General features: G+C 36.6%; 1 protein-coding gene across 1 annotated transcript in view; it reads right to left on the reverse strand.

The window, feature by feature from the left end:
- The window catches only part of CC2D2B (coiled-coil and C2 domain containing 2B), a 107,928-nt gene that overhangs the window by 78,373 nt on the left and 2,271 nt on the right, over positions 1-27,284 (reverse strand). Inside the window, exons 2-11 of the mRNA XM_027528984.1 lie at positions 25,293-25,353; positions 23,536-23,612; positions 23,099-23,165; positions 20,834-21,030; positions 19,465-19,696; positions 16,358-16,494; positions 16,128-16,256; positions 10,562-10,771; positions 6,279-6,376; positions 789-929 (exon numbers count right to left, since the gene is read on the reverse strand). Coding sequence (XP_027384785.1) covers positions 789-929; positions 6,279-6,376; positions 10,562-10,771; positions 16,128-16,256; positions 16,358-16,494; positions 19,465-19,696; positions 20,834-21,030; positions 23,099-23,165; positions 23,536-23,612; positions 25,293-25,353 — 1,349 coding nt within the window. The remainder of the gene's footprint in view (positions 1-788; positions 930-6,278; positions 6,377-10,561; positions 10,772-16,127; positions 16,257-16,357; positions 16,495-19,464; positions 19,697-20,833; positions 21,031-23,098; positions 23,166-23,535; positions 23,613-25,292; positions 25,354-27,284) is intronic.

A 27,284-nucleotide genomic window follows, 5' to 3' on the forward strand; every position in this document is an offset into this window, starting at 1 on the left:
ACTACTACAACTACTACTATTACCACTAGCTAACTCAAACATTGTACTTACGAAGTACATGCCAGGCAATGTTCTAAGTACTTTACACGTATTAACTCACTTAATTCTCACAGCAACCCCACGAAGTAGGTTTTACTATTATTCCTCTTCCATTAGTAGTCCAGCAAAACCCCAGTTATCTGGAACACTTTCAGATGGCAGGGGTTTACACTTTTCAGCAAAAAGTTCAGTCTTTAAATTTTAATCTTTTAAAAAGGAGATTCTTTGATATTATATACTCTGTTGGGAATAGCAAATGGTGCAGTTGCTCTGCGGAGAAGGCAATGGCACTCCACTCCAGTACTCTTGTCTGGAAAATCCCATGGATGGAAGAGCCTGGTAGGCTGCAGTCCATGGGGTCGCTGAGTCGGACACGACTGAGCGACTTCACTTTCACTTTTCACTTTCATGCATTGGAGAAGGAAATGGCAATCCACTCCAGTGTTCTTGCCTGGAGAATCCCAGGGACGGGGGAGCCTGATGGGCTGCTGTCTATGGGGTCGCACAGAGTCGGACATGACTGAAGCAACTTAGCAGCAGCAGCAGCAGCAGCAGCAGTTGCTCTGGGAAACAGTTGTCTTAAAGCTGTAACTACTGTTTATATATTCATTATACATTATACAAATTCTTTGTTGACTACATCAAGCAGTTGACTAACTTCTGGATTTTTTCCCAGTTTCTGTTAATTCCCAGTGATTAGTGGGCAACTCCTCAGGAGACCTATAAGAACAAACAGAGCAGCCACTCACCTCTGAAACTGTAACTTTACTGAAGTGCTTGTAAACCCTTGTCGTTGTCGAAGGGATTTTATCTGTTTCCAAGTCCGTAATATACTGTGTAGCAGGGAAAAGTCCTTTTCCTTTTCTAATTCATAGAGTTGTTTTGTATCACTACAACAATAATGTTAGATTAAAAATTAGTGAACTGGGCATATACCCAGAGAAAACTAGAATTCAAAAAGACACATGCACCCCAATGTTCATGCACTACTATTTACCATAGCCAGGACATGGAAACAGCCTAAATCTATCAACAGAGGAATGGATAACGAAGATGTGGTACATATACACAGTGGAGTATCACTGTCACAAAAGGAGTGAAATTGGGTCATTTGTAGAGACATGGATGGATTGAGAGACAAAGCAAATATCACATATGAATGCATATATTAATACATGGAATTTGAAAAACACGGTATAAGCAATCTATTTACAAATCAGAAATAGAGATACAGGTGTACAGAACAAACATATGGATACCAAAGGGGAAAAGGAGGGTGGGTGGGTGAATTGGGATATTGGAATTGACATACATACACTATTGATACTGTGTATAAAATAGATAACGAGAAACCACTGTATAGCACAGGAAAATCTACTCAGTGCTCTGCAGTGACCAAAACGCGAAGGAAATCCAAGAGAGGGGAGATATATATATATATATGATTCACTTTGCTGTACAGTAGAAACTAACACAACATTGTAAAGCAACCAGACTCTAATGAAAAAAAACAAATCATGTTAGTGGATTAGAGCTACAAGTCATTACAAATGGCTTCAAACAATTTATTGCACTAACTCTTCTGGGCTCCCCACCTCATTTTTTTTTTTTTTTTCCATTTTACTCACATCTTCATATAGAGAATGAAATTCCATTTAGAAATTTATGCATCTTTAAGATTTTTCACTATTCAAAGTACTCTACTAAAATCCATGTATTTCCAGGTTTTCTTAACATTCTGTAGTATATTTATCATAGTTTTTTCAGATTAACAATCAGAACTACTGCTTCAAATTTAGAAGTACTTTGCCTGATGGGATAGTGAGCATACTACTTGAATATCAAAGTAATATAATCCAGTCTACATAAAAATGGATTGCTTAACCCATTTAGATATATTTAGGCTTAACATCACCATTTTCTTTTGTGCTTTCTCCTTGTCTCATGTTTCTCTGTTCCGTTTCCTCTCTCTCTTTTTTTTTTTTTTTGCCTTCTTTTGGATCAGTTGAGTATTTTTTATTATCTCATTTTCCTCTTGATTTGGAAACTATATCTTTTTATCCTCTTCCTTTAGAGGTTATAAGTTAAAATTTAAGTCCTTGATTTACTAAAGTCTTAATCGCTAATGCAAATATCTTTAATTACTTTTACCCTTCTCCATTCTTTACTCCATTCTAAAAGTTTTATATTTTACTCTGTTTTTTTATTGAAGTATAGTTGATTTATAATGCCAACTTCTGCTGTACTGCAAAGTGACTCAGTTTTACACATATATATATTCTTTTTAAAATATTCTTTTCCATTATGGTTTATCCCAAGAAATTATATTCAGTTCCTTGTACTATGCAGTAAGACCTTATTGTTTATCCATTCCAAATGCAATGATTTGCATCTACCAACCCTGAATTCCCAGTCCCTTCCTCTCCTTCCCCACTTGGCAACCACAAGTCTGATTGCTATGTCTGTGAGTTAGCTTGTTTTGCAGATAGGTTCACCCTAGATTCCACATAGAAGTGATATCATATGGTATTTGTTTTTCTCTTTCTGACTTACTTCACTCAGTATGACAATCTAGTTTCATCCATGAAACTGCAAACGGCATCATTTTTTATGGCTGAGTAGTATTCCATTGTATATATATGTACCACATCCTTCCTTATCCATTCATCTGTCGATGGACATTTATTATAGGTTATTTACATGTTTTGGCTATTGTGAATAGTCCTACTATGAACATAGGGGTGCATGCATCTTTTTGAATTATAGCTTTACCCAGGTATATGCCCAGAAGTGGGATTGCTGGATCATGTGGTAATATATTTTTAGTTTTCTGAGGAACCTCCATCCTGTTTTCCATAGTGGCTACACCAACACACATTTCCACCAACAAGGTAGGAGGATTCCCTTTTTCCACACTCTCTCCACCGTTTGTTACTTGTAGACTTTTTAATGATGGCCACTTTGACTGGTATGAGGTGGTACCTCATTGCAGTTTCAATTTTCATTTCTCTAATAATTAGTGATGTTGAGTATTTTTCATGTGACTACAGGCCATCTTTACACTTTCTTTGGAGAAATTTATATTTAGGTCTTCTGCCCATTTTTCAATTGGGTTGTTTGGTTTTTTGTTATTGAATTGTACAGGCTATTTATATGTTTTGGAGATTAAGCCCTTGTCAGTCACATCATTGGCAAATATTTTCTCATTCTGTAAGTTGTCTTTTTGGGGTTCTTTGGTTTTGTTTTTGTCTGTTTTCTTTGCTGTACAAAAGTCTGTAGTTTGATTAGGGCCTATTTGTTTACTTTTGTTTTTTATTTCTATTTGCCTTGGGAGAGACTTAAGAAAACATTGGTACAATTTATGTCAGAGAATGTTTTGTCTATGCTGTCTTCTAGGAGTTTTATGGTATTATGTCTTACCTTTAAGTCTAAGCCATTTTGTGAACTCTCTAATTTTATGCCTGTAAAACATCATTACATGACTACTCACTGAGACTTATCCACATATTTACCACTCTTTTTACTCCTTAGTCTTTCCTTACTTCCTCAGCATTCTTTATGTCAATGAGTGTTTTTGGCTTTAAGTTTTAGTTAATCTTACCAGTTCAGTTCAGTTCAGTTGCTCAGTCGTGTCCAACTCTTTGCGACCCCATGAATCGCAGCACGCCAGGCCTCCCTGTCCATCACCAACTCCCGGAGTTCACCCAAACTCATGTCCATCGAGTCAGTGATGCCATCCAGCCATCTTATCCTCTGTCGTCCCCTTTTCCTCCTGCCCCCAATCCCTCCCAGCATCAGAGTCTTTTCCAATGAGTCAACTCTTCGCATGAACTGGCCAAAGTACTGGAGTTTCAGCTTATAAACAACAGTAATTTACTGTTTTGTATATACTGATGGTTTCTATTAATTCATTCAACTGCTATTTACAGAGATAGTTCATTATATGCCAGTACTTGTACAAGGCATATGTCAGCTTCCTCAAGTAACAGTGTTTATACTAAACAAGTAACAATGTTTATACTGAACTAGGCTATTCTTGGAGAAGGCAGTGGCACCCCACTCCAGTACTCTTGCCTGGAAAATCCCATGGACGGAGGAGCCTGGTAGGCTGCGGTCCGTGGGGTCGCTAAGATTCAGACACGACTGGGCAAATTCACTTTCACTTTTCACTTTCATGCATTGCAGAAGGAAATGGCAACCCACTCCAGTGTTCTTGCCTGGAGAATCCCAGGGATGGGGGAGCCTGGTGGGCTGCCGTCTATGGGGTCGCACAGAGTTGGACACGACTGAAGTGACTTAGCAGCAACAGCAGCAGGCTATTCTAGGAAACCCAATTATTTAAAACAACTTGCCTCCAGCGGTTAAGAATTTGTAGAGCCATTTTAGGTCAATGGGCAGGGAGTCAGAGAAATTCTTTAACTATCAAATCACTCAGAGTAGTCATATCTTTGTGCAAGTTTAACTTTCTACCCAATAAGTACCTCCCAGAGAGCTTTCCTGCTTTTGGAGATTCCTAAGCACATAATTATGTATTGTCTTTAAATTATTTTTCCAATTATTTTATACTTTCCTAATTTCTCTTCCTAACTAGTCTAGTAGCTAATGATTCCCAAATTGTAGACCATTTTTTAAAATAAGGGTCCTTAACTCTACATACTCACTGAGTGTTGCTTTTAGGTTAAATTAGTAATATATCTTGCACATATGTGTATGCAAACTAGTTCTCAAACATACAAACACTTCAGATAAACATGATTCAAGTAAATTGAAAGGTATCAGTAAATTTGTAATAGTTTTTAATCAACATATTTTTAAATAAATAGATCATATTAATAAAGCTACAGCTACTTTCATGTGATACTTCTATTAAATATTTTTACACAAAAATGTTACAAAAAGTTGGAATCATTTATTTAAGTGCCTAAAGGCTACGGATCTTCAGCAGTCTCACTCCTGGGTATATACCGGAAAACAGGACATCTCTAATTGGAAAAGATACATGCACCCCAATGTTCATAGCAGCAGCGCTTACAACAGCCAGAAGATGGAAACAAACCCCAAGGGTCCATCAACAGATGATTGGTTTAAGGTGTGTATATCCCCTCACACACACAAATATGGAGTATTACTCAGCCATAAAAAAAAAAAGAAATATTATAACTTGCAACAACATACGGACCTACAGGGGCTTTCCAGGTGGCACTAGTGGTAAAGAACCTGCCTGCCAATGCAGGAGGATATAAGAAATGCGGGTTTGATCCCTGGGTCAAGAAGATCTCCTTGGAGAAGGGCATAACAACCCACTCTAGTATTCTTGCCTAGAGAACCCCATGGACAGAGGAGCCTAGTGGCTGCAGTCTACAGGGTCACAAAAAATCAGACACGACTGGAACGACTTAGCATGCACACATGCATGGACCTAGAGAGATTTTACTTAGTGAAGCAAGTCAAAAGGGTATACAAATACTATATAACATCACTTATATGTAGAATCTAAAAAATAACACAAATGAATCTGTATACAGAACAGAAACTCAAAAAAAAAAAAAAAGAACAGAAACTCAGAGACATAGAAAAGAAACAAGGTTACCAAAGGGGAAAAGGAGGGAAGGAGGAACAAATTAGAAGTGTTGGATTAACCCAAACTATTACACATAAAATAGATAAGCAACAAAGACTTACTGCTTAGCACAGGGAATTATATTTGATAAATCTCATAATGGCAAATATTTGATAAAACTTATAATGGAATATTGGAGAAGGCAATGGCACCCCACTCCAGTACTCTTGCCTGGAAAATCCCATGGATGGAGGAGCCTGGTAGGCTGCAGTCCATGGGGTCACTAAGAGTTGGACATGACTGAGCGACTTCACTTTCACTTTTCACTTTCATGCACTGGAGAAGGAAATGGCAACCCACTCCAGTGTTCTTGCCTGGAGAATCCCAGGGACGGGAAGCCTGGTGGGCTGCCGTTCTATGGGGTCGCACAGAGTCAGACATGACTGAAGCGACTTAGCAGCAGCAGCATAATGGAATATAATCTGAAAATTACAATGGAATCACTTGGCTGTATACCTGAAACTAACAAAATATTGTAAATCAGCTATATTTCAATTTTAAAAATAGTAAGGATATTGTTAGTTTCTTATTTTACATCTTCCACAGCATAGTACAATACTTTGTTTAAACAAGCTCCTTAATAAATGCTTGATGAATACAAGAATGTCCTAAAACCTACCTTATCTGCCAATAATAATCCTGCAAAGATTTTCTGGTCAGCTGGCTTATTTCCGAATTTTCATTTGCTAATTTGGTAGCATCCGTCAGTGCTTTAAGCTAAAACAAAAGAGCTTTTTTGGTACACTTCATCCACCTGTTACTATCACTCCAATTCACCTGTAGGTCTAAGTATGTGCATCAGAAACACAAGTGTATACTTTTGTTGTATTACTGTCTTATTTGTCAAAATATATTTCATAAAAGTACCCTGGGGCAGAACTGAAAAAGAGCCTCAATATTTGTCTAAGAGATAAACCTTATACCATGCAACTTCTAGGTAGTCATTTGATCAGTTAACATAAAGAAATGTCATTCAATCAAGATAGAAGACTGAACACAGGAATCTATTTTATCTTCTACCTAATATCCAATGGTTACAGAAAAGACATCTATCTGTCTTTATCCATATCCACTGCCATCATCACAACCATATCTATATACATATTTTATAATTATATCTACATCTATCTCTCTATAAAAGAATAAATATATAGCAACATAGGAAAAGAAGTCAAATAAAATCAACAGAATGTACTGAAGAAACTACAAAACAAAGAGAAATATCCACAGAGAATACTGACAAAGAAATAAAACCAGGGGAAACTGTTCTCTATAACAGGGATAGGCAGAAAAAGCCTATCACAGTTAGGGACAGTTTGTGGGAACTCCAAGACTGGAGTCAATGGATATAAACTTCTACTGCAAGACACAAGGGAAGACCTCAACAACTGTGAAGACATACTGCATGCCTGGATGCGGAAACCCAAATTTTTTAAGATAAAATTCCTTTTACAATTAATATAATAACCGATGGTTCAGATGGTAAAGAATCTGCCTGCAATGAAAGAGACCCAGGTTCCGTCCCTGGGTCAGAAGATCTCCTGGAGAGGGGAATGGCTACGCACTCCACTATTCTTGCCTGGAGAATTCTATGGACAGAGAAGCCTGGTGGGCTACAGTCCATGGGACTGCAAAGAGTCGGACGTGACTGAGAGACTAACACTCTCATTTTCAAAGAAGCTGCAGTAAAAATGGTAGGAGAATCTTTAAAATAGAAGTTAACAAGCTAGTTCTAATGTTCATATGGAAGGTCAACTCTGTAAGAATTTTATTCTAGGAAAAAACCAATGAGGAGATACTCGTCCTTAGAAAAGTCAGGGCTGTTCATATTGTTGAGCCATCAAATTAACCAACTACAGAACTGCCCTAACTTAGAACTTTTGATATAGAAAGTCATACCTTTTCCCTATGGTTTAAAGCAACTGAGAGAGCTCTCTGTGAATTGTAACCAAAGATATGCTAACTGATAAAAATCTAGGAAATCTAATAAATGAACAAAACCTAAAGTCCCCAAAGAAAAAAACTGACAGGTTTGACCTCATAAAATTTTAAATATTTCCAAGAGATAGGAAAAATGAAGTAAAAAGGCAAGTAACAGAATGGGATAAAAATATTTAAAACATATTCAAAAGATATACATTTTGTACATGCAATGTGTGTGTATGTACATGTGTAAATAGTTATATGTGTATATATATTTGTACATATATATATATATATATATATGAAAACTCTTATAAAGATGAACAAAGCTATACAGAAAACTGGGCAAGTAATATCAACTATTAGTTATGGCTCTGGGAAGTAAGCTCTGTCCTGTACTATCAGTGGAAATTCAAACTGAAAAACTTTCTTGGAAAGGCAATTCATTACTCTCTGATAAAAATGTAAACTTCATGCACCCTTACTCTTGACCAAGAACTTTCACTTCTACAAATCTAGCCTACAGAAGTTTTCACACATGTGCTCAAATACATAGATACATGGATGTGCACTGCTTTATTACTTGTAATTATAAGAAGATGGAAATGACCTAAGAAGTCATTTATGAAGTCATTCATGACCATAAGAAGTGTCAAGAACGAGGAGTGATTGAACATATTAAAATACATGTATATTATGGGTCTATATATAGTGATATGGGACAAGCTCCAAGACTTGTAATTTTAAATTACAAGTAATTTTAAAGTAATTAAATTACTTTAAAAAAAGAAGTAATTTTAAAAAGCCAAGTTGCCAAATAATACATAGATCCATATAGAAGATCCAATTTATCTTAAAATCTATCATGGCATATGTATATACAGAGAAACATGGAAAAGAGATCTTTAAAGCTGTAGTCTAAACCACGAGGTGAAGATTGAAGTGGGACTTTCACAGTATGAAACGTCTACACTGAATCTCTTACAGTGGGAATGAACTCCTGAATTACTTGTGCAATTTCCCTCTTGTGTAAACTAGAGGGAACAACAGCAGAACTCTACAAAACTGAGGATCCGTTCTACTCTTTTATATTGTCTACAACATTTCTCCGTGTTCTTTAAGTGGAATTCACGTTCACCTAACAGGACATTTTGCAGTTTAAGAAATCCATAGACGTCACTGAGTCTCCTACTACTTTGAACCTGGTTTGAACACACTGAGAACGAGCAGAGCCATATATTTCACACCAAGGGACTAAAAGGATGCAAAAATTATAAATCAGTGTTTTGGTAGAAGACCAATGGTCACACCCTGCAACCCTTGGCCTTTTCCCCTCCCTCCTACAGTTCTCTTTCATTTTAGAAGGGCATACACATGCCCTATCAAATTTCTCTTTTTACAATTTACCAGGAAACTGGAGAAAATGTTTATGTGCACATTTTAAATAAATAAATAATGTGCACATTTTTATGTGCACATTTAAAATAAAGTGAAGTAAAAAGCAGCCAAGAAATTACCTTTGGCTCCTAAGAATCATTAATAAAAATGTTGCAAATAATGATCCCTCAATATTATTTTACACAGAAAGCCATGCTACATGAAAAACAAATGAGTTTTTATGTACAGTAATAGGTAGTATTCTAGTGAAACAAAATTGCTATTGCTAGACCAGGCTTCAAAGATTACACAACAGTGTTGGAAAACTATTAAATAGACAAATCATATTTTCAATGACCTACATCTTAGTTTCAGAGTTGGTTCTTTCATTCAAAAAAAAACAACAGTCATATTAAACTAAAAGTTAGAATATTCAACTTTTGTTTTAGGACATATTCTGACCTTATTAATTCATAGGCTTCATTTAGGAAGTACTCCCACACATTTGCCACATGAAAACGCAATCAAATGGATTAAGTCCTGTTGTTTTTGCACTTGTACTTTAAGAAGCAAATATATTAAAGTACAATTCATTTCTAGCTTATTGGAATGTCTTGGTGACCCTACTAGGCTTGATTATTTAACTAAATACCTCACTAAATATTTAAGTGTATTAATTAGCTGAATAAGACCTATCAGAATAATCTTTTCAGAGAGAACACTAGTTAACAAAATATTCATGTATCAAAAACTCAGCATACAGTCTAAACGAGAGGTACAAATTTATAAAAGTAGTCAGGGGGTATATTTCTTTGATTTCTCCTCAGACTTTATGTACTCTTTACGATGTCATTGGGCTTCCATAAAGAACCTGCCTGCCAAGCAGGAGACATAAAAGATGCAGGTTTGATCCCAGAGTCTGGAATATCCCCTGAAGTAACCCACTCCAATATTCTTGCCTGGAGAATCCCATGGACTGAGGAGCCTGGTGGGCCACAGTCCACTGGGCTGCAAAGAGTCGGACGCGGCTGAAGCTACTTAACATGCATGCATGCAAGAATTCCATGGACAGAGGAACCTGGCAGGCTACAGTCCATGGGGTCACAAAGAGCTGGACACAACTGAGTGCATGCACCACACACACAAATACACACACACACACGCACGCGTGCACACGCATGCGTGTCATTAGACGATTAGTTGGCTAAGTCATTCTCATACTAAACTCTGTAGAAGGTTCAGGATCATTAATATTTTTATCAAAAATACTTTCTTACAAGACTTGAAATAGTCATTTGGTTCTTTTAAATAGTAATCATTTCAAATATTCTTCTTGAGTCATAGGATCAAGAAATACCATTGATTAGCAATCTATTTATAAATGCTAAATACCCTGCAGGATATGTTTGAATCTGTCTCCCTGGCCAGTTAATTCCTACAATTTCTTTTCAGAAAAACTGAAATCAAGCTTTTTTTTATTTGGTTAAATAGTTGAAGTGCTAAGGGAATATTCCACCATAACTTGCTCTGTACTGTTTTTTTTTTTTTTTTCCCCCAATATTAAAGGTTCAGCTCTGTAAATGTAATGAAAACCATGCTTACCTTCTCATAAAGCAGCTGTGGTAAATTCTGTTGCTGCCTGTCCTGAAAACACTCATAAAGTTGGAGCAGCCTAGCACATAATACTTGTTCTTGATTGAAGAGAGGATGATGACTGAATTGCAAACCCACTATATTGAGATCTAATTGGTACATTTCCCTTTGACCTTCCATTTTGTTCCTAATAGAGCTTTCTAGATCAGATTTCACTGCCTTTTAAAGAAAAGTATTTACACAATGTTAATTCAATTCTATTTTTTTAATTACAAGTAACTCCTTATAAAAGTAACACGCTAACTGTAAGAAAATGAAGACACAGAAAAGCAAAAAAACAATTATTTGCTCCTTCTTTCTTAAAACTGATTATAGCCCTTGATTTCATATATTTATATTGGAGCATTTTAATCACCTTACTATAAATGGTCATCTACTTTACTACTATGTGCTGGCAGAGGCTAACTTTCAAGTTACAAGCACCCAAGTAATTTCCTAAAGGATCACGATAAAAAAAATGGTGTTTAGAACTGGTGGGTCAATAGTTTGTTAAGGTGATGATCTAATAATCATCTGGAGCCAGACTTAAATCGCAAACTATTATCTCTGCTTCAGTGGCCCTTACAGCACTGAGATTTTTATTTCCCAGTGAGAAACCCCAAATGAGCCTTGCCTCCATAGCTGGCTGTGCATAATAAAAACTGTAGAGAAGACAGAAGGGAAAGGCAGGCAGAGGTATTTGTCTGACACTAATTCCAGAATATTACCTGTTAAGGATGGTGCTACAGAATGAATTTTAATACTCAAAGTTTACATGCTTGGTGAACTGACATTTATATTTATTCCCAACTCTAAGAGTCCATGAAACACTGAAATTAGCTTAAATGAAGTTAGAAAAGAGCAGAAAGCTCCGATGACAGTTATTAATAGCAATAAAGTGTTTTTTAATTCAGATATGTACACTGGGTTTTTTAGACATAATAATAGTTTATTAACTACAGATTAGTGTAGACATAACTTTTACATGCACTTTTGACATTTTTCAAAACCAAAAAATTCCTTTGACTTGCTTCACTGTGGTGGTCTAGAAGTGAACCAGCAATATCTTAGAGATATGCCTGTATTCCCAAATATCTATATAAAACAAGCAGGGTAACTAGATAGCAAGACCAAAAATCCAGGGACAAGATTTTAAACAAAATTGCATCTGAAAACATCTCCACTGAATCCAAAATACAAGTGGGTAGAGAAAAACCACTAACAGCAAGATCTGCATAGTATTGGTGACTGCATAAAAGTCGAAAGAAGCAATGAAACATCTGACCATCCTGTTAAGAGAACTGAAAGAGCCAACAGATACTCACCAGAAAGTAAAAAAATTTAAACAATTTAAAAAAAGAAGGTAAAACTGTTATGGGTTTTGTCTACTCCAAGTATGGTAACAGCAAGGAATTTTGGTAAAAATATCAACATTCATTCATGATAAAAAAAACTCTTGTATTTGTCTTAATTTTAAAAGTAGGACAACTAATTAAACCTTAAATGCATTTTTTTAATGGTAAAATGGTAAACGATTTTCTTAGCAGCAAGAAGTTTTGGTGTATTTTTAGAAAATCCTGAAATAAATTCATAAGTGGTATAAAGATATTAAAGACATATTATGATATGAGGAATTTTTTTAAATTTTTCTAGATTCTCTAAGAAACGAACAGAGACTGTGGAGAAGAAAAGAGAGTGTATATTATGTAGAAAGAAGCTTCTCACGTGTTAAAGAAAGATAAGGAGACCTCCGAAATTATAAATCTCTTCAGTTTAGGGAGAAACCTTATTTTCTGTGTAGGCTGAGAAGTATCAGCACTATAAGGAGTGAAATGCTCTTGCTGTTAAAATGTTGCAGCTACTGATTTCTTTCACCAGTGTTTTATAGTTTTCTATATATAAGTCTTTAGTTTCTTTAGGTAGATATATTCCTAAGTATTTTATTCTTTTCGTTGCAATGGTGAATGGAATTGTTTCCTTAATTTCTCTATTTTCTCATTATTAGTGTATAGGAATGCAAGGGATTTCTGTGTGTTGATTTTATATCCTGCAACTTTACTATAAAACACTGGTGAAAGAAATCAAAGAGGACACTAATAGATGGAGAAATATACCATGTTCATGGATTGGAAGAATAATATAGTGAAAATGAGTATACTACCCAAAGTAATTTATAGATTCAATGCAATCCCTATCAAGCTACCAACGGTATTCTTCACAGAGCTAGAACAAATCATTTCACAATTTGTATGGAAATACAAAAAACCTCGAATAGCCAAAGCAATCTTGAGAAAGAAAAATGGAACTGGAGGAATCAACCTGCCTGATTTCAGGCTCTACTACAAAGCCACAGTCATCAAGACAGTATGGTACTGGCACAAAGACAGAAATATAGATCAATGGAACAAAATAGAAAGCCCAGAGATAAATCCACGCACATATGGACACCTTATCTTTGACAAAGGAGGCAAGAATATACATACAATGGATTAAAGACAATCTCTTTAACAAGTGGTGCTGGGAAAACTGGTCAACCACTTGTAAAAGAATGAAACTAGAACACTTTCTAACACCATACACAAAAATAAACTCACAATGGATTAAAGATCTAAATGTAAGACCAGAAACTATAAAACTCCTAGAGGAGAACATAAGCAAAACACTCTCTGACATACATCACAGCAAGATCCTCTATGACCCACCTCCCAGAATATTGGAAATAAAAGCAAAAATAAACAAATGGGACCTAATTAAACTTAAAAGCTTCTGCACAACAAAGGAAACTATAAGCAAGGTGAAAAGACAGCCTTCAGAATGGGAGAAAATAATACCAAATGAAGCAACTGACGAACAACTAATCTCAAAAATATACAAGTAACTCCTTCAGCTCAATTCCAGAAAAATAAATGACCCAATCAAAAAAGGGGCCAAAGAACTAAATAGACATTTCTCCAAAGAAGACATACAGATGGCTAACAAACACATGAAAAGATGCTCAACATCACTCATTATCAGAGAAATGCAAATCAAAACCACTATGAGGTACCATTTCACGCCAGTCAGAATGGCTGTGATCCAAAAGTCTACAAATAATAAATGCTGAAGAGGGTGTGGAGAAAAGGGAATCCTCTTACACTGTTGGTGGGAATGCAAACTAGTACAGCCTCTATGGAGAACAGTGTGGAGATTCCTTAAAAAACTGGAAATAGAACTGCCTTATGATCCAGCAATCCCACTGCTGGGCATACATACTGAGCAAACCAGAAGGGAAAGAGACACGTGTACCCCAATGTTCATCACAGCACTGTTTATAATAGCCAGGACATGGAAGCAACCTAGATGTCCATCAGCAGATGAATGGATAAGAAAGCTGTGGTACATATACACAATGGACCATTAAAAAGAGTACATTTGAATCAGTTCTAATGAGGTGGATGAAACTGGAGCCTATTATACAGAGTGAAGTAAGCCAGAAAGAAAAACGCCAATACAGTATACTAATGCATATATATGGAATTTAGAAGGATGGTAACAATAACCCTGTATACGAGACAGCAAAAGAGACACTGATGAATAGAACAGTCTTTTGGACTCTGTGGGAGAGGGAGAGGGTGGGAAGATTTGGGAGAATAGCATTGAAACATGTATAATATCATATATGAAATGAGTCGCCAGTCCAGGTTCGATGCACGATACTGGATGCTTGGGGCTGGTGCACTGGGACGACCCAGAGGGATGGTATGGGGAGGGAGGAGGGAGCAGGGTTCAGGATGGGGAACACATGTATACCTGTGGCAGATTCATTTTGATATATGGCAAAACCAATACAATATTGTAAAGTTAAAAAATAAAATAAAAATGTTGCAGCTACTGGAATATGAGGGATGGGATGGGGAGGGAGGTGGGAACAGGGTTCAGGATGGGAACACATGTACACCCATGGCTGATTCATGTCAATGTATGGCAAAAACCACTACAATATTGTAAAGTAATTAGCCTCCAATTAAAATAATTAATTTAAAAAAATAAAGAAATACAGAAAGGCATCTTTTAAGAAAAAGCATTGACTACAAAAGGCATATAATTACTAGAAGAGGAAAAGTAAGATCATGGCACCTGGTCCCATCACTTCATGGGAAATAGATGGGGAAACAATGGAAACAGTGACAGTCTTTATTTTCTGAGGCTCCAAAATCACTGCAGATGGTGACTGCAGCCATGAAATTAAAAGATGCTTGCTCCTTGGAAGAAAGGCTATGACCAACCTAGGCAGCATATTAAAAAGCAGAGACATTACTTTGCCAACAAAGGTCTGTCTAGTCAAAGCTATGGTTTTTCAGTAGTCATGTATGGATGTGAGAGTTGGACTGTAGAGAAAGCTGAGTGCTGAAGAATTGATGCTTTTGAACTGTGGTGTTGGAGAAGACTCTTGAGAGTCCCTTGAACAGCAAGGAGATCAAACCAGTTGATCCTAAAGGAAATTAACTCTGAATATTCCCTGAAGGACTGATGCTGAAGCTGAAGCTCCAACACTTTGGCCACCACTGGATAAGTTTCTGATGCTGGGAAAGATTGAAGGCAGGAGGAGAAGGGGTACAACAGAGGATGAGATGGTTGGATGGCATCACCGACTCAATGGACATGAGTTTTAGTGAACTCTGAGTGATAGTTAAAAGCAGGGAAGCCTGGCGTGCTGCAGTTCATGGGGTCGCAAAGAGTCACACGATTATGTGACTGAACAACAACAAAGGCAGGTGACTGAGCAATTAAGTTTTTGTACATAATTCTTATTTAAATTTTTTTATGACATGACTGAGGAACTTCACTTTCACTTTTCACTTTCCTGCATTGCAGAAGGAAATGGCAACCCATTCTAGTGTTCTTGCCTGGAGAATCCCAGGGACGGGGGAGCCTGGTGGGCTGCCATCTATGGGATCGCAGAGTCGGACACGACCGAAGCAACTTAGCAGCAGCAGCAGCATGCCAAATTTTTAATATAACTATTTCTGTCTAAATATTTCTTTTCATTAGGTTAATGAACTGCTAATTTTTATAATGTGCTCTGAAATACACATAAAATTTGTTTCTTTGATTGTTAAGTACAATATAGATTCATTTCTGAAATCTAGAAGAGAGTATAAGAAAGAAAATAAAAATAAGCCTATGTCCTACCATCCAGAGATAAGTATTAACTCTTATATATTTCCCAGACTTTTTATCTATATACACACGTCTGTACTTATTCATTGATAAATTCCTTCACTCATTATCTATTTTTATAAAGATAGGATCATATGAAATTTCACATTCCGCCTTTTTTTTTAACTTCACATTCTGAGCTCTCCCCCAGATCATTAAATATTCCTTGAAAACATAATTTTAATGGCTATTTAATACTTCATCATAGCTTTGCCTTTACTAGACTTACTAATATCCTCAAAAGGTGAATTAACAAAATAAGTATACAAGTAAATATACAAGTTATAATTTATGTTACAAGAATTCTAAACATAATCACAAATAAACTGTTGTTTACCTTTCTATACATGGTCTTCAGTGCTGGATTTAAAGGTTCCTTGCTTATGTTTAGTCTGAAATTCCATGACCGTCTAATAGGTGAAGGTAATGACATTATTTCTCCACTTTCTTCAAACCAACACTTTCCCTATTAAAAATACTTAAGAATGTAGTAATTAAATATTACACTAAAAACAAATGTCACATTACTGCCAGTGAGTGATTTAGCTTATCAGGTAGTGAACTTGCCTCTTCTAGCTTAAGCAGACGATTTTCCATTTTGTTGCAGGTCTTTTTATATATTTCTGGCTTTTTCTGAATATAGAATCCTTCTTCTTCTAAAATGCGTGGCATCATATCTTCTGGCAGTTTAAGCTGGTTGATCACTTAATAACAAAACCTAGATGTTACTTTCAAGTCCAAAAGAGTAAACTGGGACTGACCAAACAAGATGCAAAAGAGGACTATCATATACTCTACCACTAAAGTCTACCATTCTATCTACTACTGTGGGCAGGAATCCCTTAGAAGGAATGGAGTAGCCATCATAGTCAACAAGAATCTGAAATGCACTACTTGGATGCAATCTCAAAAACGACAGAATGATCTCTGTTCATTTCCAAGGCAAACCATTAAATATCACAGTAATCCAAGCCTATTCCCCAACCAGTAACACTGAAGAAGCTGAAGTTGAACAGTTCTATGAAGACCTACAAGACTTTTTAGAACTAAAACCCAAAAAAGATGTCCTTTTCATTATAGGGGACTGGAATGCAAAAGTAGGAAGTTAAGAAACACCTGGAGTAACAGGCAAATTTGGCCTTGGAGTATAGAATGAAGCAGGGCAAAAGCTAAGAGTTTTGCCAAGAGAACACACTGGTCATAGGAAACACTCTCTTCTGACAACACAAGAGAAGACTCTACACATGGACATCACCAGATGGTCAACACCGAAATCAGACTGATTATATTCTTTGCAGTCAAAGATGGAGAAGCTCTATAGAGTCAGCAAAAACAAGAAAGGGAGCTGACCATGGCTCAGATCATGAACTCCTCATTGTCAAATTCCAACTGAAATTTAAGAAAGTGGGGAAAACCACTAGACCATTCAGGTATGACCTAAATCAAATCCCTATGATTATACACTGGAAGCGAGAAATAGATTTAAGGGACTAGATCTGATAGAGTGCCTGAAGAACTATGGATGGAGGTTTGTGACACTGTACAGGAGACAGGAATCAAGACCATCCCCATGAAAAAGAAATGCAAAAAAGCAAAATGGCTGTCTGAGGAGGCCTTACAAATAGCTGTGAAGAAAAGCAAAAAGCAAAGGAGAAAAGGAAAGATATACCCATATACTTCCTCAGCAATCAATGCAAAGAAATAGAGGAAAACAATAGAATGGGAAAGACTAGAGATCTCTTCAAGAAAATCAGAGATACCAAGGGAACATTTCATTTAAAGATGGGCTCAATAAAGGACAGAAATGGTATGGATCTAACAGAAGGAGAAAATATTAAGAAGAGGTGGCAAGAATACACAGAAGAACTGTACAAAAAAGATCTTCATGACCCAGATAATCATGATGGTGTGATCACTAACCTAGAGCCAGACATCCTGGAATGTGAAGTCAAGTGGGCCTTTAGGAAGCATCACTATGAACAAAGCTAGTGGAGGTGATGGAATTCCAGTTGAGCTATTTCAAATCCTGGAAGATGATGCTGCACTCAATATGCCAGCAAATTTGGAAAACTCAGCAGTGGTCACAGGACTGCAAAGGCCAGTTTTCATTTCAATCACAAAGTAAGGCAATGTCAAAGATTGCTCAAACTACCACACAATTGCACTCATCTCACGTGCTAGTAAAATAACACTCAAAATTCTCCAAGCCAGGCTTCAGCAATACGTGAACTGTGAGCTTCCCAGATGTTCAAGCTGGTTTTAGAAAAGGCAGAGGAACCAGAGATCAAACTGCCAACATCCGCTGGATCATGGAAAAAGCAAGAGAGTTTCAGAAAAACATCTATTTCTGCTTTATTGACTATGCCAAAGCCTTTGACTGTGTGGATCACAATAAACTGTGGAAAATTCTGAAGAGATGGGAATACCAGACCACCTGACCTGCCTCTTGAGAAACCTGTATGTAGGTCAGGAAGCAATAGTTAGAACTAGACATGGAACAACAGACTGGTTCCAAATCGGGAAAGGAGTACGTCAAGGCTGTATATTGTCACCCTGCTTATTTAACTTATATGCAGAGTATATCATGAGAAACGCTGGGCTGGAAGAAGCACAAGCTGGAATCAAGATTGCCAGGAGAAATATCAATAACTTCAGATATGCAGATAACATGGCAGAAAGTGAAGAACTAAAGAGCCTCTTGATGAAAGTGAAAGAGGAGAGTGAAAAAGTTGGCTTAAAGCTCAACATTCAGAAAACTAAGATCATGGCATCCAGTCCCATCACTTCATGGCAGATAGATGGGAAAACCGTGGAAACAGTGGCTGACTTTATTTTTGGGGACTCCAAAATCACTGCAGATGGTGACTGCAGCCATGAAATTAAAAGACACTTACTCCTTGGAAGGTAAGTTATGACCAACCTAGATAGCATATTCAAAAGCAGAGACATTACTTTGCCAACAAAGGTCCATCTAGTCGAGGCTACAGTTTTTCCAGTAGTCATACATGAATGTGAGAGTGGGACTATAAAGAAAGCTGAGCACAGAATTGATGCTTTTGAACTGTGGTGTTGGAGAAGACTCTTGAGAGTCCCTTGGACTGCAAGGAGGTCCAACCAGTCCATCCTAGAGGAGATCAGTCCTGAGTGTTCATCGGAAGGACTGATGTTGAAGCTGAAACTCCAATACTTTGGCCACCTGATGCAAAGAGCTGACTCATTTGAAAAGACCCTGATGCTGGGAAAGATTGAAGGCATAGGAGAAGGAGACGACAGAGGATGAGATGGTTGGGTGGCATCATGGACTTAATGGACATGAGTTTGAGTAAACTCCAGGAGTTGGTGATGGATAGGGAGGCCTGGCGTGCTGCGGTCCATGAAGTTGCAAAGAGTCAGACACGACTGAGTGACTGAAGTGAACTGAAAGTCTACCAGAAAGTCAAATACACAGACACACACACACACACACACACACGACAATGAATGAGCTCTTTTAACCAATTCCCTTAAACTCAGAGAACGCACAAAGAATAAATACAGAAAACCTTCTATAATTTTAGATCATTAATTTTTATCTATCCACCATACAAAGAAGCTATTATCCTATACTACGATTCATTAATGACTTGAATATTTTATCATGAAAAAAATGATATCATGAAAAAAATCTTCTGTACCTGGAGAACTACTTGGAACAAAAATATTTGCCTGTTGTTTTTTTATTTGTTCTTCGTAATCTTCATAATCAGCAGCCTTTACTTCAAGTAAATCTGGGAAAATGACTTCTTCCACAAAATCTTCATCTTGGCCCTCAGCAAAGTTCTGTAAATCATCACCAAGTGAAAAATATTTGTGGTAACTACCATTACTTATCCCAAAAGAAAAATAAGTATACATGCTTGTCCCTAATGATTAATGTGCAGATAAATAAAATGTACTAAAATCCTGCCATGAAGTCTTTCTGATCTATGCCACCCAGTTCAAGTTCAAGATGAAAACATGTTACAATGAACTTTCATTGAACATTGAAGAACTCACTTAAGGCTTAATATCATAAACTATGATCTTCCTACAGCCCTTCATTGCAATTCTCAACAAAATACTACTGAAGAAAAACTACAATTCAAGTCTCTCCTCTCCTATGGAAAAATGTTCTGAGATATTGGTCTATGACAGTCTAATGGTTGAGAATTCACAGTGCAGGGCAAAGTCTAGGGACATCAAGCCATGTGGTCTTCAGCCCCATTTTTTTCACCATTCAGAAAGCAGTACTACCTAAGGAAATGTGGAGCAGTCATATTCTTTTCTGGATGCTATTTAAGAAAAAAAGAAAGAAAAGTAGAAACACAAGTAGAAGTCTGTGACAGATGATCAATTATTTCTGAAATATGATATATAAAAGTTTCAAACAATGGTGATATTGAAGTAGATATATTACTAAATGTAAAAACGTATACTTTTATATCATATCAGAAATTTTATATGTCTCTTCACACACAAAAAAATCACCATTTTAGATGACTATAGTTGTCTAACTTAAAATCTACATATATTGAAAGAAAGGAGACAGAGTATGCGAGTCATGTAAATAAAAATCCCTTAATTTTCGAAAACATACATTTAGGGACAAATAATTAAATAAAAAGAATTAATCATAGAATTCCTTTGAATAGATAACTGTACATGGCCTTGATCAACTCTGACAAAACTGAGTAACATGGTTAAGTATCATCTAGGTTCATATCACGTCATCGCATCATCATACTTTCTGTATACATCTCTGTCATGAAATCAAAAAAGATTTTAAAATCAGAAATTTTGTGGCATTTTTTTTTTCAAAAGCCAAACAAGATATGACACTGACACCTCAAGCAAGGTTTGAGGTATCTTCACGTAGGGGATCTCTTTGAAGATTTCAACCACAAAGAGGGGCTCTTTGTACCTTCCAGAGCTCCCATTACCAAGCTACCTTTACTGCACCCCTGGCAGGGCTTTAAACCTGGCTTCAGAGCTGAGATCTGCCCTGACAGCTGAGTAACATCAAGCTCTCATCTTAAATCCCAGCTTTTTATTCATGACTATGTAGATCTCTTTCATAAACCCTATCCTACTGAATCTGCCTATATTTTCAGGAGGAACAAATCCAACCTGCTCTGCAGATTGGCCTATAGCTGAGTCTTCTTCACCACTCAGAATGAAAAATGAAAGACCTTCATCCAGTGGAACTTCAGCCTGTGGGTTAAACAACAGTAAGCCTGTATTCAGTGTTGAAATGAATATAAGTAGATGCTCACTTTTCAATATCATAAAGGAATCTTTTAAATGCAAATCACCTATCGCTTCTTTCTCACGTACATGTAATGGATTGTTTTTAGAGAGATTTGGGAGAAGAATCAATCTATCAATCAATCAATCAAACTGTTAGTTTCTAGGAGCCAAAGAATTTTAAAAAATGCAAAATATAAAAGGTTATCCTATATATTTGTATCTACAACTTAGCTGGCTCATTAACTTTCAACAATACTTATTTATAAATTGTCAGTATATACTTTTACTTCCCTTTGTCTCTGCTCTTTGCAAAATCATTTGCTAAAATTCTCAACTTCCTGAGCAGCTACACCAATTTAGTAGTTTGTAATGGAAATTCTTAGAAGCCAATTTCTCTTCCTTTTCACCTCTTTTCTTGACGTTCAATGAAGTGATCTTGACAAATTTACTTTTTTTTTTAGTATATAGTTAAATTATATCAAATCTAGGCACACTTTTATTCATTTGTTGAATGAATAACATATATACAAACATCTTTTAGTCTATTTTGACTTTAAAGTTAATTAAAATAATTTGTACTAAGAGTCCAAGAAGGACCCTACAAAGAGAACAAAGATGAATTTTGTAAAAACCCAAGAAATGATCATTGCATTTTAAAGTTTGTAGGGTTTAATACTCTCATTGCTTACGGCAAAAATGACTAGTTGTTCATGATTGTCTTTTTTCCTATCTCTAATAATAGATCTTTTAACTAGATATCTAGACAATGCACCCATGTTCTTTTAGTGGAAATAAGGTGTGCAAGTTGCAGGTCTTGTCCTGCAAGAGATCAATCTGCAATCCTATGGCTCTCTTCCTCCTGCCTTGCCTTTGGCCAGCAAATGAAAACTCTGGAGTTTGCCACTGGACTCAGGGATGGAGACCAAGTGTTGAAGAGGCAGAACTCTCCTAGCAGCCTGGCGTGTGTGCATACAAGTCGCTTCGGCCTGACTCTTTGTGACCCTATGGACTGTAGCCTGCCAGGATCCTCTGTCCATGGGATTCTCCAGGCAAGAATACTAGAGTGGGTTGCCATGCCCTTCTCCACCTAGCAGACTGGACTGCTGCTGCTGCTGCTAAGTCGCTTCAGTCGTGTCTGACTCTGTGCGACCCCATAGATGGCAGCCCACCAGGCTCTGCCGTCCCTGGGATTCTCCAGGCAAGAACACTGGAGTGGGTTGCCATTTCCTTCTCCAATGCATGAAAGTGAAAAGTGAAAGTGAAAGTGAAGTCGAATCCGACTTGTAGGGACCCCATGGACTGCAGCCTACCAGGCTCCTCCATCCATGGGATTTTTCTAGGCAAGAGTACTGGAGTGGGGTGCCATTGCCTTCTCCATGGCTCCTCCTACTTATCTATTATATTAAAGAGGAATAAAACTTCTATCTTAAAGAAGACATTTTAGTTTGAATCTTTTTGTTAAAGCTGCTTTGCCTTTACTCTAAATAACACAGCTCCTACTTATCTATTATATTAAAGAGGAATAAAACTTCTATCTTAAAGAAGACATTTTAGTTTGAATCTTTTTGTTAAAGCTGCTTTGCCTTTACTCTAAATAACACAGCTCCTACTTATCTATTATATTAAAGAGGAATAAAACTTCTATCTTAAAGAAGACATTTTAGTTTGAATCTTTTTGTTAAAGCTGCTTTGCCTTCACTCTAAATAACACAGCTCTTTCAAAATGTGAGTTGTTTTGTCATTTCAAGTTTCAAATATACGATTACACATTGGATTTTAGAACAAAATCTGTAAGTCAGGGATCACCTAAAATATTGTATTACAATTTTTTAGGATAAAAAATGATGTCAAGTAGAAATAGAGAGTGACTGAAAACTGGCATAAGAGTGACAAAAATGGTCTAAAATTGGATTATAGTGTTGACTGCATAATTCTGTAAGTTTACTAAAATTCACTGAATCGTACACTTAAAATGGGTGAATTTTTGCTCTGTAAAGTACATCTCAATAAAGCTGTTTAAAAAGGTTAAAAAAGAGTTATTCACCTTAGACCACTGATATACCTTATTATCAATGAGCAGTTGAGTTGACGATTTTTCACCTTGATTAATCTGAAACACAATGCAAATGAAGAGTATGGAAAACTTAATTTCTACAGATATAGATTTAATCATGCTCATATAAGTCTTTGGCCAAAAATGGATAAAAACAAAGATTTCTCAATGTTTTTCTTTTTAAAAAAGTATATACATGGTCTCTCCTGAGATGTCATATACAGTGACCACAAGTAAATCATTTAATTTTTCTTGGCTTTAGGTTTGAAGGAAAAAAAGCAAGGAAAAGAATCTAAAGCTTTTTGGATTTGAGGAGTTATGTTAAAACCGAATTTTAGCTCTTTTCTGACAAAGAAAAGTTCACCATGATACATGCTGCATTTAAACAGTAAATTTGAAAATAAGAAAGAAAAAAAATCAGCATTACCTTAGCATTTTTTAGCTTTTCTCTTACTTTGCCTCTCAGAGTTTCTATTATGTTTCGATTTTCTTCTACATTCAAATCTGTCAAGAAGCCAACATAATACAGAGCTCATGACACTTTCTTTAAAGTATAACTCAACAGCAATAGAGTACTTATTAAATAGCTAGCTAATATGCATTTCTTTGGATCCTGACAATTATGAAGACCAAATCACTGCCCCATGAGAGTTCAGAATCTAGGAAACAGAGCTTAGAACCTTCCTCCTTTTCATCTGGAACAGTCCTGCATGATGAGGACTGAATTTTGCAGTGAGGCTAAAAAAAAAAAAATTGTTGAGAAACCTTTTTTACCTTTTAGGGAAAAAAAAGTCCATGAGAACAGTAATTTTCTATATAAACTGTAGACAGTCTACAAAATATATAAATATCAAAGCCATTCTATATAAGCTGCTCTATAGTCTACAAAATATATAAATATCAATATTTCAACTTGATTAAACTGAGGAGGAAGGAATCTGAAAAAAAAGAGAGGTAAGTCTTCAAGTACTCATTTTTAACCACTTATGTCAGTTTTGAAAATTCAGTGTAATACTGCTGACCCCAATTCCTACCAGTTCCTACAAGAAATGAAACAATCCTGTTGAGTATCAAGACTGCTCCAGCTGTTGAGTACACTCTAAGCCACATATTATTTTTGATTCATCCATCAGATGATCTACCATATGGACTGAGAAGGACAGGAGTCATGCAGTCCTAAGTACAGAAACTGGAGGACCTAATGGTCATTTTGCCTTGTATTTTTCTTTTTCTTCCCCCTGCCTTTGAGTCAGTCAGTTCAGTTCAGTTCAGTCACTCAGTCGTGTCCGACTCTTTGCGACCCCATGAATCGCAGCACGCCAGGCCTCCCTGTCCATCACCAACTCCCAGAGTTCACCCAGACTCAAGTCCATCAAGTCAGTGATGCCATCCAGCCATCTCATCCTCTGTCATCCCCTTCTCCTCCTGCCCCCAATCCCTCCCAGCATCAGAGTCTTTTCCAGTGAGTCAACTCTTCGCATGAGGTGCCTTTGAGTACTTAATGATAAATAGAAAATGGTGGGAATAAACGGTGAGCATAAAACTAAATCAGTATAGGTCATGAGAATCTTCTTTTTCTCTTAACTTTTTGGCCATAAGGCATGTGGGATCTCAGTTCCCCCACCAGGGATCAATCCCATGCACTCTTCAGTTTGAAGTGCAGTATTAAGCACTGGACCACCAGGAAAGTCCCCAGACATCTTTATTCTTAACTGCAGCATTCTGGGATATAATTTAAAAATTATTAGTTGGTTTGTTTATACTCTATTCCCAGAACGTAGAATGACAGATGGCATACAGTAGGTGCTTAATAAATATGTGCTGATGAATGAAACAGGGATAAACCATTGTTTATATATCTTTCTTCCTGAGATCTGAAGTTTCCTGAAGCATGTTCTAGATCTCTGTATCTTTATGGTTGAACACAGTCTGAATCATGAGGAGATTTTCCATGTTTGCAGAGAAAAAGAGAGGAAACAAAATATAATTTTATTACATGCACTGACTTTACCATTATTTCCTCATGCCCACTTGTATTAAATATTATATAGGAAGTTTAGTTTCTGTTTGAACTCATCTTTTAAGAAACTGTGTTCCCAAATGAAACTGTGGGGTAAGATTAGTCATTTATATTAAAAAAATAAAGCCCAGCAGTATCAGAGCTGTGGTATACTTATTGAGAACCTTTTGGAAGATGCTTGTCTACATTTTCTTCTACTGCAACGTTATCTGTGTCTTCTGACATCTGCAAGAAAAGAGGGGTAGGGTTACCTTGCATCTTTTTGTTCTGGCATTTAACATCTTTTCATAAGTTCATCAGCCCTTTGAATGGAGAAGGAAATGGCAACCCACTCCAGTATTCTTGCCTGGAGAATCCCAGGGACAGAGGAGCCTGGTGAGCTGCTGTCTATGAAGTCGCACAGAGTCGGACACGACTGAAGTGACTTAGCAGCAGCAGCAGCAGCAGTCCTTTGAAAGTTAGTGCCTTTATAATGACAATTCATATCTTTTGCCCATTCTATTAAATTTCACTCTTTTATCAGTTGGTATGATCTCTTTATGGCTTCCCAAGTGGCGCTAATGGTAAAGAATCCATCTGCCAATGCAGGAGAAGGAAGAGATACAGGTTCAATCCCTGAGTTGGGAAGATCCTGTGGAGAAGGGCACGGCAACCCACTCCAGTATTCTTGCCTGGAGAATTCCATACAGAGAGAAACCTGGTGGGTTATGGTCCATAGGGTTGCAAATTGCTGGACATGACTGAAGTGACTTAGCATGCAGGCATGAGCTCTTTACACATAGGAGACTTTTAAATTAAGAAATTGCTCTCTGTAATATTTAAAAGGACATTTTAATGATAAAATCCAGTAGTTAGTTCTTAGTGTTCATATATTGCCTACTTCATGTATCTTTTAGGAAGATCAAATGAGATCAAACAAATAAAAATACTTTGAAACTCAACACTATATCAATGTTAGCTACTACTTGGGTACCTAGCATGTGATAACTTTCTAAAAGCTTTCCAGATCCTTGTCCTCTATCATTCTGCCTCTCTGGTCACTTACTCTTTGTATCCTTCATTGGTCACACTTCTCTTAATAGCTTAAATGTGAGTACATTCAAAGGCTTTGCAGAATGTATATATTCCCATGACTTCCTAAATGTGTCTCTAACCTTGACTGCTCTCCTGAATACCATATTTCTAGTTGCCTAGTGGTATTTCTAATTGAATATCCTACCATCACCAAAAACTCAACATGTTAAAATCAGCATTTATTTCCTTCACCACTTTTTAAACCTCAATATTCCAAAATAAAACCATACTAGCAATGTTAAACTCTTGTTCAGCACAATATGGATAAGTATGGTTTTCATTTTAAGTTAAAAAAATAGAATAGCAAAAGATTCTTTAAACAACAACTGTACATGCTAACGAAACTAGTGTGCAGCTGGAGTGGGAGGAGCAAGCAGACATACCTCAGATTTATAATCACAGTAAAAACATGGATTTGGGTCAAAAGCCAAAGCAGGGTATTGACATGAGGGTACTGACATGACTGTAGTTACAAGCTTAGTCTATACACTTTCTGAAAGAACTCCAAAATCCATCAATGGATTCTGTACCACACTTAAGAATTGCTGAAAAAGGTCAATATGAATTAAGATGTTCTGTTCTTATTAAACCTTCAGCATTTTCCTCAACAAAATTAAAAATAATTAATTTTATTCTTGACCAAGGGGACAGCAAACCGTGAAGGTGTGATGGAACATCAATGCCACCAAGTGAGTGATGGAGGTCTCCTTTAATTCCTAATAATATCACTCAACATGCTGGATATACTTTTCATAACTGCCCATCCCCATTTAGAAGACAGGAATAAAATATGAATCTTAATTGGAATTACTGTAGGTGACATGTAGATACCAGTCCTAAAAATGTTTCAGTTGCTGATAAAAAAAAAAAACATTTTTTTTTCTTAGCAAAGTAGGGAATTGACTGCTGGCTGGCTGAGAGAACAGATAAATAAATATTTAAATAAGGGAACAAATAAATAAGTAAATATATAAATAATTCACCTCTAATACTCTTAATTACATAATTGACAGATCAAACAGTATATCACCCTTAAATTCTTATATTATTTTTTAACATATGAACTGTATGATTTGTATATA

The sequence above is a fragment of the Bos indicus x Bos taurus genome, chromosome 26 (assembly GCF_003369695.1).
Source record: "Bos indicus x Bos taurus breed Angus x Brahman F1 hybrid chromosome 26, Bos_hybrid_MaternalHap_v2.0, whole genome shotgun sequence".
Taxonomy (NCBI): Eukaryota; Metazoa; Chordata; class Mammalia; order Artiodactyla; family Bovidae; genus Bos; species Bos indicus x Bos taurus.